We start from the raw sequence: 17,429 nt of genomic DNA, 5'->3' as shown, positions 1-17,429 counted from the left end.
AAACAGCGTTTCCGTGCGCTGCTCTGGTTCGCCAGAAGCGGCTTAGTCCTGCTGGCCACATGACCCAGAAGCTGTACGCCAGCTCCCTCGGCCAATAAGGCGAGATGAGCGCCGCAACCCTAGAGTCGGCCACGACTGGACCTAACGGTCAGGGGTCCCTTTACCTTTACCATCTGACGGGAGCTGGGAGTCCAGCAGCTCTTACCTAACGACAGATCTGCTCCTCTTGCCCCGCTCAAAATTGGTGCATCCCCATCGACAAGAGTTTGCAAAAGACGGCAAAGGACAGCTCGGACCATCTAAAAAATTTTATTGTGCCGGGACAGCGCTCTCCGGAGTGAGCCGCTGGGGGAACGGCTATACGAAAGGGTGATTTGGCACCGCTAAGGAAATGTACACAAAGCCATCGCTGCCCTGCTTCAGAAATTAACAAATATATGTAATATATGCCTGGCAAATGGATCCGTTCGGTGTCGTAGGAATCTAAACAGAGGGAGAAAGAGTCGGGGGTTATTGTTTGTGTCTGCAAAGGGGATGGGGAACACCTGCCGATTTGGGGGGAAGATGGGAGACCAGGTGCATCTCTGAGATGTTTTCCAGACCGCTGGCAAAAGGAGAATTCCCACGGAATGATGGGAGGGTGACTCTGTTCGGAAGAGGAATTCCCGTCTTGGGTGCCTCTTCTTGGGACGGGGACATCCCATATCCCTCGCTGTCGCCTCCGGAGAGACGGGAGCACCTCTTAAGAGCAGAGACGGGGGGAAATAGGGGGCTCTGGAATCCGTACGGTCAGGAATTGCCGGGGGCCGGAACCCAACAACTAGAGGGGTGTCGGTGGCCCCGCGAACCCTAAAAGCGCAACGGAAAAACAGGGTCCCTGCCGCCCAGCAATCAGCGCAGAAGTCGGACATCTCGGCGGTTTGCGGCGACGCAGCCGGTTTCCGCACAGGAACGAGCCCCTTCCGCTGGCCTGGGGGGGCACGGAGTGAGCCCCCCGCCCTCACCGCCGGTAGCGGTAGCGCTTGAAGTGGAACCAGAGCTGGAAGATGCCGTTGGCGAACTGGCAGCGGAAGCCGTGGCGGTGGGAGTATTCCCACTCCCGGTTGACGATCTTGAAGGCGATGTCTTCGTAAGGGGGTCCGGCGTGGAAGCGGAGGGTGGCGAAGTCCTTGTTGTCCGGACAGGCCTCCAGGAAGTACTCCGGCGTGGAGCGCTTGTTGATGAGGTCCGGGTAGAAGATGTTGAATTTGTAGCCCTGCACGATCTTGGGGGGCGGGTTGTCGAAGTCGTAGTGCGTCTGGTTGTACTTGTTCCACTCGAACCCGGTGTGGACGCGGTTGAAGAACCGGGGCTTGCGGGGACGGTACTTGTCGGCCCACAGGTAGGCCTTGCCCGTGAGTGGCATCTCCACGCTGAACTGGGCCTCGTCCGCCCCCATGCCCTCCTTGGCGCGGCGGAAGAAGATGTCCTCCGCGCTCTCGCTGGCGTCGCCTGGGGAGGGACAGAGGGCAGCGGGTTTGCGAGGATTCAGGCATCTAGCATGGCAGCGGCTAGACTTTGGAACTCACTGCCAATGGATGTTGAGCAGGAAAGGCAGCGACGGGCAGCCTTGAAGTCTGGATTTCTTGAGTATTTGGGTGTCTAGCGTGGCAGCAGTTACGCTTTGGAACTCCCTGCCAATGGATGTTAAGTAGGAAAGGGGTGGGGGCCTGAGGGGAGGGTGCGGCTTAAGGAAAGGGGTGTGGTTTGAGGAAAGGGAGCGTGGCCTTCGGAGAGGGGGCGTGGAGGGAGGAGAGGGTGTGGTTTAAGGGAAAGGGGCGTGACCTCGAGAAACGGGCGTGTGGCCCGCAGAGAGGGGGTGTGGTTTAAGGAGGGTGGGTGTGGCCTGCAGGGAGCAGCTGTGGGCTAAGGAGGGGGTGTGGCCTGCAAATAAGGGTGTGGTTTAAAGAAAGGGGTGTGGCCTCAAGAAACGAATGTGTGGCTTGCAGAGAGGGGGTGTGGTTTAAGGAATGTGGGTGTGGCCTGCAGGGAGCGGCTGGGGGCGATGGAGGGGGTGTGGCTTGAGGAGAAGGGTGTGGTTTACAGAAAGGGGTGTGGCATCAAGAAACGAATGTGTGGCTTGCAGAGAGGGGGTGTGGTTTAAGGAATGTGGGTGTGGCCTGCAGAGAGCGGCTGTGGGCTAAGGAGGGAGTGTGGCCTGCAGAGAATGGTGTGGCTTAAAGAAAGGGGTGTGGCCTGGAGAAACTAACATGTGGCCCGCAGAGGGGGTGTGGCTTAAGGAACATGGGTGTGGCCTGCAGGTTGCAGCTGTGGACTAAGGAGGGGGTGTGGCCTGCAGAGAGGGGTGTGGTTTAAGGAAAGGGGTGTGACCTCGAGAAAAGGGTGTGGTTAAAAGAAAGGGGTGTGGCCCTGACAAAGGGATATGTGGCCTTCGCAGAGGGGCGTGGTTTAAATAAAGGGGTGTGGTCTCGAGCAAAGGGCATTGGCTGCCGAGAGGGCGTGGCTTGAGGGAAGTGGGCGTGGCCTGAGAGGAGACCTGAGGCCGGGCAGGTTCTTCCTTCTAAACCGCAAGCTCCACAGGGCAGTTGCCCTCCGCGGCGCCAAGCCAAGCCCTTTGACGCGGCCCCAGAGCCCACCTCAGCCCCCTTCCCCTCCTACCTGTGACCTGGAGCTGCTGTCGGCAGAGCAGGAGCCGCTGGCAGTCCTCGTCGGCCTCCACCACGTGGGCGTCAAAGGGCAGCTCGTGGGATGTCAGAAGGCGGGGGCTGTACTTGCCGGCGTCGTAGTCGTCCAAGCTCTGCTGGATGAGGTCCTCCTCCATCAAAACCGCCTCCCCGTCTCCCTCTGCTTTGGCCTCCGATTCGGGCTCGGCGCCCCCAGGCTCAGCCGAAGAGGTGCTGGGCTGCGCCTTGGCGCTGTCCTCCGGCTCCAGCCTGCAGAAAGGGAAGAGAAGAGTTTGGATTTGATATCCCGCTTTATCACTCCCCTTTAGGAGTCTCAAAGCGGCTCACATTCTCCTTTCCCTTCCTCCCCCACAACAAACACTCTGTGGGGTGAGTGGGGCTGAGAGACTTCAGAGAAGTGTGACTAGCCCAAGGTCACCCAGCAGCTGCAGGTGGAGGAGCGGGGAAGCGAACCCGGTTCACCAGATTACGAGTCTATCGCTCTTAACCACTACACCACACTGGCTCCCTTCTGCTCTGAGCTGTCTAATAGCTCCACCCATGACCCTCCATGGCTGCGCACTGTCTGGCCAGTGGTGCATGCTCTGGTTATCTCCCGCTTGGACTACTGCCATGCGCTCTCCGTGGGGCTACCTTTGAAGGTGACTCGGAAACTACAACTAATCCAGAGTGCGGCAACCAGACTGGGGACTGGGAGCGGCCGCCGAGACCACATAACACCGGTCTTGAAAGACCTACATTGGCTCCCAGGACGTTTCCGAGCACAATTCAAAGTGTTGGTGCTGACCTTGAAAGCCCTAAATGGCCCAGTAGACCTGAAGGAGCGTCTCCACCTCCATAGTCCAGCCCGGACACTGAGATCCATCTCCCGAGAGCCTTCTGGCGGTTCCCTCCCTGCGAGAAGTGAGGTTACAGGGAACCAGGCAGAGGGCCTTCTCGGTGGTGGCACCCGCCCTGTGGAACGCCCTCCCGTCAGATGTCAAGGAAATAAACAACTATCTGACTTTTAGAAGACATCTGAAGGCAGCCCTGTTTAGGGAAGTGTTTAATGTTTGATGTTTTATTGTGTTTTAATATTCTGTTGGGAGCCGGCCAGAGTGGCTGGGAAAAACCAGCCAGATGGGCTGGCAGCCTGGGGGTCATTTTGGATTCACGGCTGTCCATGGAGGCACAGGTCAATTCTGTGTGCAGGGAGCTATCTCCCAGCTCCATCTGGTACACAGGATGAGACCCTCCCTGCCCGCAGACTGTCTGGCCAGAGTGCTGCATGCCTGGTTATCTCCCGCTTGGACTACTGCCATGTGCTTTCCGTGGGGCTGCCTTTGAAGGTGATTCAGAAATGGAAACTAATCCAGAACACGGCTGCCAAGCTGGTCCCGAAAGACCTACGTTGGTCCTCTAAAGGTAAAGGGACCCCTGACCATTAGGTCCAGTCGTGGCCGACTCTGGGGTTGCGGCGCTCATCTCGCTTTACTGGCCGAGGGAGCCGGCGTACAGCTTCTGGGTCATGTGGCCAGCAGGACTAAGCCGCTTCTGGCGAACCAGAGCAGCGCACGGAAATGCCGTCTACCTTCCTGCCAGAGCGGTACCTATTTATCTACTTGCACTTTTGACGTGCTTTCGAACTGCTAGGTGGGCAGGAGCTGGGACCGAGCAAGGGGAGCTCACCCCATCGTGGGGATTTGAACCGCCGACCTTCTGATCGGCAAGTCCTAGGCTCTGTGGTTTAACCCACAGCGCCACCCGCGTCCCACGTTGGTCCTGAGAGCCCCCCAAATCCAGCTCACCTGCTGCTGCTGCTGCAGCCTCCCGGGGGCGAAGACTCCTTCTTAATGATGGGGAAGAGGGGCTCGCTCTCGACTCCTTGTTCCTGCTTCAGCTTGTAGAGTTTTTGGCGGAGGACGTCCTGGTGGCGCTCTCTCAGCCTGGGAGAGAAGGTGAAAACGCACAGAAAAGCTCAAGATACACATTGATCTACCCACACTTGTTATCCCTGAGAAACGTAGAAAATAACAGGGTATGTTTATCCAAAAATCTTCAAACTTAAAGGTAAAGGGGCCCCTGACCATTAGGTCCAGTCGTGGCCGACTCCGAGGGAGCCAGTGTACAGCTTCCGGGTCATGTGGCCAGCAGGACTAAGCCGCTTCTGGCGAACCAGAGCAGCGCACGGAAACGCCGTTTACCTTCCCGCCGGAGCAGTACCTATTGATCTACTTGCACTTTGACGTGCTTTTGAACTGCTAGGTTGGCAGGAGCAGGGACCGAGCAACGGGAGCTCACCCCGTCATTGCGGGGATTCGAACCGCCGACCTTCTGATCGGCAAGCCCTAGGCTCTGTGGTTTAACCCACAGAGCCACCCGCGTCCCAATTGCTTTTTTAGGGGTTGTTTTTAAAAGTCTGGGACGGATTAATCCGTTTCGCCTTACTTTCTACAGGAAAGCAGCACACCTTGGTTTTGGAAAGCTTTGGCTTTGGAACGGACCTCTGGAACGGATCGAGTTTGAGAACCAAGCGACCAAAGTATTTTTAAAAACTTAAGGTCAGCTATGGTTTTCCCAGTAGTGATGCATGGAAGAGAGAGCTGGACCATAAAGAAGGCTGATCGCCGGAGAATGGATGCTTTTGAATTCTGGTGCTGGAGGAGACTCTTGAGAGTCCCATGGACTGCAAGAAGATCCAACCTCTCCATTCTGACGGAAATCAGCCCTGAGCGCTCACTGGAAGGACAGATCCTGAAGCTGAGGCTCCAAGACTTGGGCCACCTCAGGAGAAGAGAAGACTCCCTAGGAAAGACCCTGATGTTGGGAAAGATGGAGGGCACAAGGAGAAGGGGACGACGGAGGATGAGATGGTGGGACAGTGTTCTCGAAGCGGCCAGCATGAGTTTGACCAAACTGCGGGAGGCAGTGGAAGACAGGAGGGCCTGGCGTGCTCTGGTCCAGGGGGTCACGAAGAGTCGGACACGACTAAACGACTAAACAACAACAAGGTCAGAAATTAGGCCGCCGCTGTGGGAAGGTGGTCCGATCAGGGTGATCCACTCACCTCGCCCGGGCCATATAGGCTTTCAGCTGCTGCAGGAGACTCTCCCAGTAGCCGATGTCCAGGTTGGGTCCTCCAGCCAGGATCTTGCCCTCAATGCCCTGGTAGATCACCTGCAACTGGTTGTAGGTCTTCCCCTTAAAGACAGACTGCACGTCGGAGCTGACCGAAGCGTTAACCCCTTCCCGGCGCTCACCTGCAGGATGTAGGAGGGGAGGAAGATGCCGTCAGCAGAGAAGAGGGGGCCCAGGAACCTCGCCGTCTCCCCGGCCGAGGAGTTGGGTGCGAATCCTGAATTTCACCTGATGTTGTTCCAACCCCCAAGTCGATCTGAAGAACTGTGGGCTCCCTATCCATTCACACAACAGCTCTTTCTCTCGATACGATAATCTTTATTGTCATTGTCCCACACAGAACAACACAATTGAAAAATTTACGTAAGACATTCAAAGCCCAACAAGCCTGCTATCCCAGCCTGGTTAGCCCCCTAAAAACTCTGATACCCCATTTTTAAATACAATATACTTCCATAAAGGTAAAGGGGACCCCTGACCATTAGGTCCAGTCATGGCAGACTCTGGGGTTGCGGCGCTCATCTCGCTTTATTGGCTGAGGGAGCCAGCATACAGCTTCCGGGTCATGTGGCCAGCAGGACTGAGCCACTTCTTGCAAACAGGAGCAGCGCACAGAAACGCCGTTTACCTTCCCGCCGGAGCGGTACCTATTTATCTACTTGCACTTTGACGTGCTTTCGAACTGCTAGGTTGGCAGGAGCAGGGACCGAGCAAGGGGAGCTCACCCCATCGCCTGGATTTGAACCATCAACCTTCTGATCGGCAAGTCCTAGGCTCTGTGGTTTAATCTTAAGATGGGGGTGTCCTCCCAAAACATGTGTTAGGTAAAAGGTAAAGGGACCTCTGACCGTTAGGTCCAGTCGTGGCCGACTCTGGGGTTGCGGCGCTCATCTCGCTTTATTGGCCGAGGGAGCCGGCGTACAGCTTCCGGGTCATGTGGCCGGCAGGACTAAGCCGCTTCTGGCGAACCAGAGCACACATTTTTGTTCCACAAGCAAGGCAGGCCCTCCGATGCTTCAATTCACACCTACCTGGCCCTTTCCCAGAAGCCTCTAATTTGCGGAGCTTAGCGATTTCATCCTCAGTGATGATGGTCATGTCTCTCCAGAAATCCACGTTTTTCCCTTGTTCCAACTCCATGTAAACCTGGAAAACAGAGGGGGGAAACAGCTGCTGAGGCTCTGCACTCATTTCAGGCCTGGGGAGGGAATTGATTTTCTTGACACCTGCCCCCCCCCCCAAATACATTACTCCCATTTTATATCATTTAGGGCGGGGGGGGTGTATGCGAAAATCGCCACGCTGCATCGGATCGCAGCGTTGCACCCGGCTCCGATTTCTACTGAAATCGAACGGGCATGACTAACTTGAATCCATTAATTCCAGCGGTTCCTTTCGTGATCCAGAGCGTATTTTCTCCAGCGTTTACATTTGCTTACATGGTTTTCCCGGTAGTGATGTGTGGAAGTGAGCGCTGGACCGTTAGGGATGGTAGGGAAAGATCTGCCAAAAAGGCTGAGAAACATCTCCATGTATGCGACAACGGCCGCGAGAGTCTTAATAGCACAAGGATGGAAGACTGAAGAAACCCCAACTAAAGAATCGTGGCAAGGAAAAATTGATGGACTATGCAGAACTGGCAAAACTGACACATAAGCTACGGGACAAGGATAACCGTGACTTTAAAGACGAATGGGAGCCCTTTACAAGTTTCGCAACAAAGCGAACTGGACTCCTTGGCTGGCTTTGAATAAACCTTCACAAACTTTTTATTGATAATAATCAGCTAAATAGTTTGAGGATCTATACAACTGTGTAACATGCAGAAAACAGCATTCTCAGAGAAATCAAAGACTGGAACTGAGGGAAATTGGGGGGTGGGTGGGTTCTGTGGGGGGAGGAAAGAAAAATGGGGGGGGGGAATAAGGATGATATGTTTCTGGATAATATGCTTTGTTTTAATTTTGAATAAATTTTCCCAGCCCTACCTGAATGTCTTCCAGCAGGTCTTCCATGTCCGAGACGGTGAGGCCGTTGAGGAAAGTGTACGGTTCGTGCATCTCCACCGCTAGGTCATCATCTTCGGCGCTGATGTATTTGGCCAGGAGGTCGATGGGCTTGGCCCGCCCGTCTCGGATGCGAATCTTGGAGCTGCGGGGGGGGGGGGGGGCAGAACACGAAGGAGACGAGGTCAGGCTGAAGGATGTAGAATACTCAAGCAAAAGTTTTATTTACAACCGTACAAACACAAAGCTTTTAATGTTTAAAGGGAAAGGGAAAGGGACCCCTGACCATTAGGTCCAGTCGTAGCTGACTCTGGGGTTGCGAAAGTGCCACAGCGTCCCTTTTAATGTTTAGGGAAGCTTTTAATGTTTAATAGGTTATTGTATTTTAGTGTTCTGTTGGAAGCCGCCCAGAGTGGCTGGGGAAACCCAGCCAGGTGGGTGGGGTATAAATAATAAATAATAATGATAATGATTATTATTATTATTATTATTATTATTGCCTGAGCTCAGAAAAAGAGCCCTGCAGGATGAGGCCCTCCCACACGGATCAACTTTGCATCCACTGTATTATTATTATTATTATTATTATTATTATTATTATTATTATTTTATTTTATTTTATTTTTTATTATTATTAAAAGCATGTGGGTCTTCTCTTTTGCAGGCAAATTCAAACCGCAACTTCTCCTTTTGTACACATCACCTTCTATACCTAATCAGCCTTGAAAACCACTCGCAGAAACAGTTCTTAAAGCTACAATCGTCTTTTCTGTTTCTTTGAAAAAGAAGAGTTTGGATTTGATATCCCGCTTTATCACTACCCGAAGGAGTCTCAAAGCGGCTCAAATTCTCCTTTCCCTTCCTCCCCCACAACAAACACTCTGTGAGGTGAGTGGGGCTGAGAGACTTCAGAGAAGTGTGACTGGCCCAAGGTCACCCAGCAGCTGCATGTGGAGGAGAGCTGGGAAGCGAACCCGGTTCCCCAGATTACGAGTCCACCGCTCTTAACCACTACACCACACTGGCTCTCAGTGTGAGATCAGAAGGTTGGCGGTTCGAATCCCCGTGACGGGGTGAGCTCCTGTTGCTCGGTCCCTGCTCCTGCCAACCTAGCAGTTCGAAAGCACGTCAGAGTGCAAGTAGATAAATAAGTACTGCTCCGGCGGGAAGGTAAACGGCGTTTCCGTGCGCTGCTCTGGTTCGCCAGAAGCGGCTTAGTCCTGCTGGCCACATGACCCGGAAGATGTACGCCGGCTCCCTCGGCCAGTAAAGCGAGATGAGCGCCGCAACCCCAGAGTCGGTCACGACTGGACCTAATGGTTAGGGGTCCCTTTACCTTTTTAAGGAGTCTCAAAGCGGCTCACATTCTCCTTTACCTTCCTCCCCCACAACAAACACTCTGTGAGGTGAGTGGGGCTGAGAGACTTCAGAGAAGTGTGACTGGCCCAAGGTCACCCAGCAGCTGCAGGTGGAGGAGCGGGGAAGCGAACCCGGTTCCCCAGATTACGAGTCCACTGCTCTTAACCACTACACCACACTGGCTCTGTCTTGTTAGTCTCCCAGCCTCTGGCATCCCTGAAACCCTCATTCTTTCCCGCTCCCCTCTTACCGCAGCTTTGCCTGCTGCAGGTGGAAGTTGTCCTCTTGCTCCTCCCACGTCTTGAAATGCTCCGCCTCCTTTTCCCTCTGAAGCATCTCCAGCTCTTGCTCGCGCATGGCCTTCTCGCGCTCCCGCTCCAATCGCAACTGCTTCACCTGCAAAGAGAGACCCGAGAATGAGGGGTGTTTGGATGATGTGTGTGTGCTAAATAGATAGATACCGTATTTTTCGCTCTATAAGACGCACCAGACCACAAGACGCACCTAGTTTTTGGAGGAGGAAAACAAGAAAAAATATATTCTGAATCTCAGAAGCCAGAACAGCAAGAGGGATCGCAGCGCAGCGAAAGCAGCAATCCCTCTTGCTGTTCTGGCTTCTGGGATAGCTGCGCAGCCTGCATTCACTCCATAAGACGCACAGACATCTCCCCTTACTTTTTAGGAGAGGAAAAGTGAGTCTTATAGAGCAAAAAATACGGTGATGTGTTACGGTCGGAGACCAGCTGATAAAACACACTTGGGGGTATTTTTTTAAAACAAATCATCAGCAGTTTGGCTGACAAAGGATAAATTCGGGACCAACAAGAAAACCAATCTAGGTTTAAGTACATATGTACAAAGCAAAAACGAGAGCTAACTGCCCACAAAGAACTTAAATCCAAGTTCACAGGAGAGGGGCAGATTCAGCAGGCAATCGAAATCTGAATTACCGGTCAATTCCCCAAGGGTCAAACAAACCTGCAACTCAGATCTTCCAGACCCTGGCGGTCCTCTCCTTTTGCGGCACCGGGGCTTCATTTCTAAGGCAAAGGCGCTCTGCACATGCCCAGAGATACCCTCCCCCAGCTCACTGCTACTTTTGACTCTTACCTTCTGAAGCTCCAGTCGGTTTTCTTCCTGGATCCGTTTGTTCCGGTCTTTTAACTCCTTCTCCTCCAAGTGGCCTATCCCCTTCTTTTCCAGAGCCTGAGGTGATAAATAAAATCGAGGCAGAGAGAAAAACGTTTTAATATTCAAAGGAGGCGTTCTCTTCCCGAGAGGAATGCCTCTTCTTAGATCAAGAATGAGAAACCTGGACCCCTCCAGGAACTGCTGGACTCGAACTCGCAGCTGCCCAATCAGCACAGAAGGGAAGGTTTTTAGCCCCTGAAGAGCCTTTTACTCCTTGGTACTGATGGAGGACTCCCTGGTCCTGAATGGGGTCACTGTGCCCCCGAAGGACCAGGTGCGCAGCCTGGGGGTCATTCTGGACTCACAGCTGCCCATGGAGGCGCAGGTCAATTCTGTGTCCAGGGCAGCTCCATCTGGTACTCAGGATGAGACTCTACCTGCCTGCGGACTGTCTTGCCAGAGTGGTGCATGCTCTGGTTATCTCCCGCTTGGACTACTGCAATGCTCTCTACATGGGGCTACCTTGGAAGGTGACCCGGAAACTGCAACTAATCCAGAATGCGGCAGCTAGATTGGGGACTGGGAGCAACCGCCAGGACCACATAACACCAGTCCTGAAAGACCTACATTGGCTCCCAGTACATTTCCGCACACAATTCAAAGTGTTGGTGCTGACCTTTAAAGCCCTAAATGCCCTCGGTCCAGTATACCTGAAGGAGCGTCTCCACCCCCATCACTCTGCACGGACACTGAGGTCCAGCGCTGAGGGCCTTCTGGCGGTTCCCTCGCTGTGAGAAGCCAAGTTACAGTGAACCAGGCAGAGGGCCTTTTCGGTGGTGGCGCCCGCCCTGTGAAACGCCCTCCCTTCAGATGTCAAAGAGAACAACAACTACCAGACTTTCAGAAGACACATGAAGGCAGCCCTGTTTAGGGAAGCTTTTAATGTTTGATGTATTGCAGTATTAAAAAAATATATATATTCTGAATCTCAGAAGCCAGAACAGCAAGAGGGATCGCTGCGCAGCGAAAGCAGCAATCCCTCTTGCTGTTCTGGCTTCTGGGATAGCTGCGCAGCCTGCATTCGCTCCGTAAGACGCACACACATTTCCCCTTGCTTTTTAGGAGGGGAAAAGTGAGTCTTATAGAGCAAAAAATACGGTCAATCAAATCCAAATTGGCTTCTTGGCTACCGTTCCAACATCCCAGCTGCGGTCCGAAACTCACCTTGCTCCAGATAAAGGCTCCCAGAAGGTTGTTATCCCCAAAGGGGTTGTCAGTGTTGGTGTATCCCATATACTCTTCCCCCCAGCCCATCTTCTCGCGCTTCTTGCGCTCCTTCGCTTCCTTCTTGGCCAGCCGCCGGGCCCTCTTCTCCTCCGGGGTCTCCAGAGCCTTCACCATCTCCTTCTGTTTCTTCTTGTCGTCTTTCAGCTGCAGCCGCTCCTGGAGGCTCAGCTCCTCGCCCAGGCCCCCCCGAGAGCTCTGCGAGCGGGACGGCGAAGGCGACGTCACGGAGGACACGGAGGATCGGGATCCGGACCGCTTCCGGGTCCTCTTCCCCCTCCTCTCGCTGCTGCGCCCTCGCCTCTCCGGGGACGAATCCGAGCTCGGGGAGCGGCCGCGAGAGCGTCGCTTCTTGTGCCTCTTCCCATGTCGTTCCTCGCTTTTCTCTTTCTTTTTCTGCCATTTCTGACTCTCTTCCTCCGAGCTAAGGAGAGAGAGAAATTTTGATTTGAGAGCGAAAGAGAGGGGCAGAACTCCAGCCAGAGGTAGCCCCCCAAGGGTTGGAGGCAAAAGGGGGCAGAGGAATGAGCAGAAAACTTTTAACAATTCTACAAGAGGCTAGTTTCTACACATACCCAGTGCATTTTTTCAGTGGTACCTTGGTTCTAAAAGGTCTTGGTGCTCAAACAACTTGGGACCCAAACGCTGCAAACCCAAAAGTAAGTGTTCCGGTTTGCGAACTGCTCTATTCCGAACTTAAGAATGGGAAGCGTAATGCTGGTGGTCAACAAAAGAGGTTTAAAGACTCTCTTTAAAAATGTAGTATAAACACCGGCAACTGGGAAACACTGGCCTGCGAGCGCTCCAGTTGGAGAACAGCCTTGACAAAAGGTGTCATGGGCTTTGAAGACACTCGAACTCAGGACGCAAGGGAGAAACGTGCCAAGAGGAAGGCACGCTTGGCAAACCCTCACCGGGATCAACTCCCGCCCGGAAACCAATGTCCCCACTGTGGAAGGACGTGGGGATCCAGAACTGGCCTCCACAGTCACTTACGGTCTCATTGTTAAAACTGTGTTCATGGAAGACAATCTTACTCGGCTACGAGGGATGGCCAAAGGAGAAGAAAAAGGGGGTTGGACTAGATGACCCATGGGGTTCCTTGCAACTCTAAGATTCTATGAATATACTTTCCACTGGTCCTATGTTTTCGCAGCAATGACAAACCTAGACGGCATCTCAAAAAGCAGAGACATCACCTTGCCAACAAAGGTTAAAGTTAAAGCTCTGGTTTTCCCCGTAGTGATGTATGGAAGTGAAAGCTGGACCATCAAGAAGGCTGATTGCTGAAGAATGGATGCTTTTGAATTCTGGTGCTGGAGGAGACTCTGGAGAGTCCCATGGACTGCAAGAAGATCAAACCTCTCCATTCTGAAGGAAATCAGCCCTGAGTGCTCACTGGAAGGACAGATCCTGAAGCTGAGGCTCCAAGGCTTTGGCCACCTCATGAGAAGAGAAGACTCCCTGGAAAAGACCCTGATGCTGGGAAAGATGGAGGGCACAAGGAGAAGGGGACGACGGAGGACGAGATGGTGGGACAGTGTTCTCGAAGCGACCAGCCTGAGTTTGACCAAACTGCGGGAGGCAGTGGAAGACAGGAGGGCCTGGCGTGCTCTGGTCCAGGGGGTCACGAAGACGCGGACACGACTAAAGGACAAATGTTTTTGCAGTGGGTTGGACTGGATGACCTTTGGGTTCCCCCTTCCGATTTGACGGTAACGTCGGGAATCGCAGGTGGGGAGAGTTGCCGTTGCACCAGGCGGTTCCTGCTTGTGGGTTCTCCTGGGATGCTGAACTATGATAGCCAGCCCCCCCTCCCACTTTTGGCCTGAACCAGCTGCAGGGCACTTTTGACATGCTCAGGAGCACTCTTGCCACCTTACTATTTGCCCCCAGAGCCAAAGGCACACCGAAGCCTAGCAGGAGAAGCAGCTTGGGGGGCTTAAGCCCCTTCCCCACATCTTAAGCCCGCTTAACACCCTCGCTATAGGGGGAAAGAGTCGCCTATAGAAACCTATAGGGGAGAAAAACAACAACAACCGCTCTACCCCGGGCGAACTCTATGGTCCGGAGACTCTATGGTCCCCAGGGCCGCGCCCCGCCGGGCTTCCCCGCTCACCTTCCACCCCGCTCTCTCCTCCTCCTCCTCTGCCTCCTTCTCTCCCGCTCCTCGGATCTGGACCGGCTTCTCCTCCGGCGACGTTCCCTGGACCGGGACCTGGAGCCCATGGCCACTCTAGGCCTGCCCCCGCGACTCTGGGCGCTTCCGGCCTGTTTGAGGGCGGGCGCAGGGACTGGGGTCCTTCTTCGGCGGCGTCGCGCGTCGGGGCTGGCCTTGGCGGCGCCTGAGCAGGGGAGCGGAAACTCCCGCCCACCTAACCATTCACGCCCACCCCACCCTTAAATAAAAATAACCACCTGACGTGTCCTTGTGGGGGCTGCTTAGGGGTCGCGTGCGGCGAGGGTGAGGGGAAAAAAAAGATTTAATTATTGATCAGGCACTAGAGTAGACAGACCCAGCGTTGTTCCATGCAGGTTGGCCTACCTTGCAGGGGTGTCCTTTAAAAAAATTAATTATTGATTTTTCACAAAAAATTAAACAAATACACACATATAAACAAACAAACATAGATCATAGCTTTTATAAACCTTGATCTAATTAACATTGTTTAGTGACTTCCTCGTTTCCCCGGGTTGGATTTCAATATATATCATTTTAACGCTTTTCCAAATCAATGTTCTTATTAAATTAACTTTTATCTCTGGACATCTTTCTTTCTTCCCACTTCAGGATTAAACATATTAATCCATCACATAATCCATAATACATATTGCAAATACTAGCCGGTATCTGCAAGGTTTTTCCAACTAATTTAACTTAATATATTTAGCTAAATAGTCATTAAATTTCTTCCATTCTTCCTGGAATTCCTCCTCCGGTCAGGTTGGCTTTTCTCCGAAAATGCCATCATTTTTGCAGGGGTCTCCTTATCTCTGCAACCTGGAATAAATGGTGTTTCCTGGGCGTGGCTTGACCCTGATCCCTTCCCTGCCTCAAGCCAGCACTGTATAATAATACTCAATCAATAATCATTAATTAATTAAAAATATATTTGTACCCCGCCCAACTTAATAATTAATAGTAGTAATATATTTGTAGCTCACCCATCTGACTGGGTTCCCCCAGCTATTCTGGGGCATATATATAAAAACATCTAAACACACACATAGGTAAAGGTAAAGGTACCGCTGCCCGTACGGGCCAGTCTTGCCAGACTCTAGGGTTGTGCGCTCATCTCACTCAAGAGGCCAGGGGCCAGCGCTGTCCGCAGACACTTCCGGGTCACGTGGCCAGCGTGACAAAGCTGCATCTGGCGAGCCAGAGCCGCACACGGAAACGCCGTTTACCTTCCCGCTATAAAGCGGTCCCTATTTATCTACTTGCACCCAGGGGTGCTTTCGAACTGCTAGGTTGGCAGGCGCTGGGACCGAGCAACGGGCGCGCCCCCCGCCGCGGGGATTCGAACCGCCGACCTTTCGATCGGCAAGCCCTAGGCGCTGAGGCTTTTACCCACAGCGCCACCCGCGTCCCTATATACAGTATAACAACAAAACTTTTAAAAAGAATTGGGAAAATTTATTTAGCTGCAAGCAAATGAAAACATTAGCAGGATTTTCAATCTCGCTTGTAATTCCCATCGGGGAGTGTTCTGTGCAAATTGCACGTTCCCGCGTATTTTGCCTGGATTCCTTGCCTCCCCAAAACTGGGCAGGCATGAAAATTCGCTCCGTGCCAGCAGCTTCTGAGTTTGCAATCATAATTCCGAGCCGTCGGACAAAAGGTGGTTTGGGCTGCTATTTCTGCCGCTGACGTTCTCTCCTTCTCTCCTGGGCAGCCGATGTTTTCTTTGGAGAGCCAAGCAGAACCGCAGGAATCTTCTGGGTTCTGCGTTACCCAGGCGCCCCTTTCTGCCAGGGCGAAACCGATACCGCTTGGCTGAGGACCCCAAACCTTGAGAACCTCAAATCCCGGATCGTGCCAGGATCCCTTTGGATCCAGTATTCCCGGGTCTGGTGGCAGCCGGTCAGAGGAAACCGGGGAAACTCATGGGGGCAAAGGGAGGGGAGAAGAGTTTTCGAAGCATTCAGAGGTAAATTGCTCCTAGACATGGAGGGGAACCACCATGGCTATTTCATTTCAATTTTTTGCCAGGAATGGTGTTGCAGGAATTGATGCACAGGTTGGAAGGGGGGGTGTCCAGATATCCTGCACATGCAGCCCACTACCAAAATCAGCACAATCGCTTTTGTGACTTTTGTGACTTGTCCCCACAAAACACTTCATCACAGTTTCTTCCTATCTATTCAAAGGGCCTCTGCTGCACGATACCAAATGTCAGAATTCACTGATAAATGTACAGTGATACCTCTGGATGCGAACGCGATCCTTTCCAGAGCCCTGTTCGTATCCTGAAGCGAACGCAATGATGGGCTGAGCTCCCGTTGCTCGGTCCCTGCTCCTGCCAACCTAGCAGTTCAAAAGCATGTCAAAGTGCAAGTAGATAAATAGGTACCACTCCGGCGGGAAGGTAAACGGCGTTTCCGTGCGCTGCTCTGGTTCGCCAGAAGCGGCTTAGTCCTGCTGGGCACATGACCCGGAAGCTGTACGCCGGCTCCCTCGGCCAATAAAGCGAGATGAGCGCCGCAACCCCAGAGTCGGCCACGACTGGACCTAATGGTCAGGGGTCCCTTTACCTTTACTGGCTCACTGGGAAAACTTCAAAAATTCATATAGACATAAGAAAATAATTTTTAAAAAATCCTTCCAGTAGCACCATAGAGACCAACTAAGTTTGTTATTGGTATGAGCTTTTGTGTACATGCACATAGTTGGTCGACTATGGCACACCAGCACAGCTACCTACCTGTAACTAGAACTTTTTTCCTTTAATTTTTTCGGGGGCCCCCAAGAGAGTGGGGCCCCCTAAGCTGTAGCGTGTTTAGCTTTTACGTAAATCCGGCACTGGACATAACTGCAAAAGTCACTATTACAATTAATTAGAAAAAAATATATGCTTCGCTGCCCTAAAAAAGAAGATGGAATTTGAGCAATTTTCTTTCAAGCCCCGTTCTTCGACATCTGGAGAGCTTCTGAAAACAAAACGCCCCCGTCCGAAAGGTTTGGCTTGTCATCCGCAAGCGCCTCAAGATGTGTCATTATTCATATTTATTATACAAATATTGGGATGATTTAAGAGCCCGCCGGTTCTTGAAAACAACTCGCTGCTGGTTTTGCCCCGTGCCAGACTTGCGGTTGGGAACGATCTGCCCCCAGAGAGGGTTACGGAGCCGGCGGTCTGATTTTTTTATCCACGTCCTTGGAAAAAAGAACATCTAAAAAGCAACTGCAGGTGGGAATTTGCGTCTCGGGCCCTTCCACGGCTCGGTTCGAACTCAGGACATCGATCCGCCAAGGCAGAAAACCTTGGGGGCACGGAACGGTTTGTTATTGGAAGCCACGGTTTCCTGGAACCCCAAACGGCGGAATTGAGGAAGTGTTGTAAACAAAAATTGCCCTTTTCCCTTACGGGGTATCCAAGAGCCCATATAGAGTCCTTACATAGGTTCCCTATTGGAAGGAGAGAATAACAGAGGCCTTGCAAGTAGATAAATGTGCAAGTAGATAAACAGGTACTGCTCCGGCGGGAAGGTAAATGGCGTTTCCATGCGCTGCTCTGGTTCGCCAGAAGCGGCTTAGTTTTGCTGGCCACATGACCCTATTTATCTACTTGCATTTGGACGTGCTTTCTAATTGCTAGGTTGGCAGGAGCTGGGACCGAGCAACGGG

At 52.7% G+C, this 17,429-nt stretch overlaps 1 protein-coding gene across 1 annotated transcript; it reads right to left on the bottom strand.

The window, feature by feature from the left end:
* Positions 1–911: 911 nt before the first annotated feature.
* Positions 912–13,920, bottom strand: CACTIN (cactin, spliceosome C complex subunit). Its single transcript, XM_028713726.2, has 10 exons — positions 13,701–13,920; positions 11,522–12,005; positions 10,277–10,372; positions 9,417–9,562; positions 7,790–7,952; positions 6,833–6,947; positions 5,731–5,923; positions 4,472–4,609; positions 2,659–2,933; positions 912–1,491 (listed from the first exon to the last, which is right to left on the bottom strand). The coding sequence occupies exons 1-10, from the start codon at positions 13,808–13,810 to the stop codon at positions 1,001–1,003; spliced, it is 2,211 nt and encodes a 736-aa protein (XP_028569559.2). The 5' UTR covers positions 13,811–13,920; the 3' UTR covers positions 912–1,000.
* Between the last annotated feature and the right edge of the window lie 3,509 nt (positions 13,921–17,429).

Source organism: Podarcis muralis, chromosome 18 (genome assembly GCF_964188315.1).
Source record: "Podarcis muralis chromosome 18, rPodMur119.hap1.1, whole genome shotgun sequence".
NCBI classification, from domain to species: Eukaryota; Metazoa; Chordata; class Lepidosauria; order Squamata; family Lacertidae; genus Podarcis; species Podarcis muralis.
Note: the sequence above shows the minus strand (reverse complement) of the source record. Positions and strands in the feature narration are given on the sequence as shown.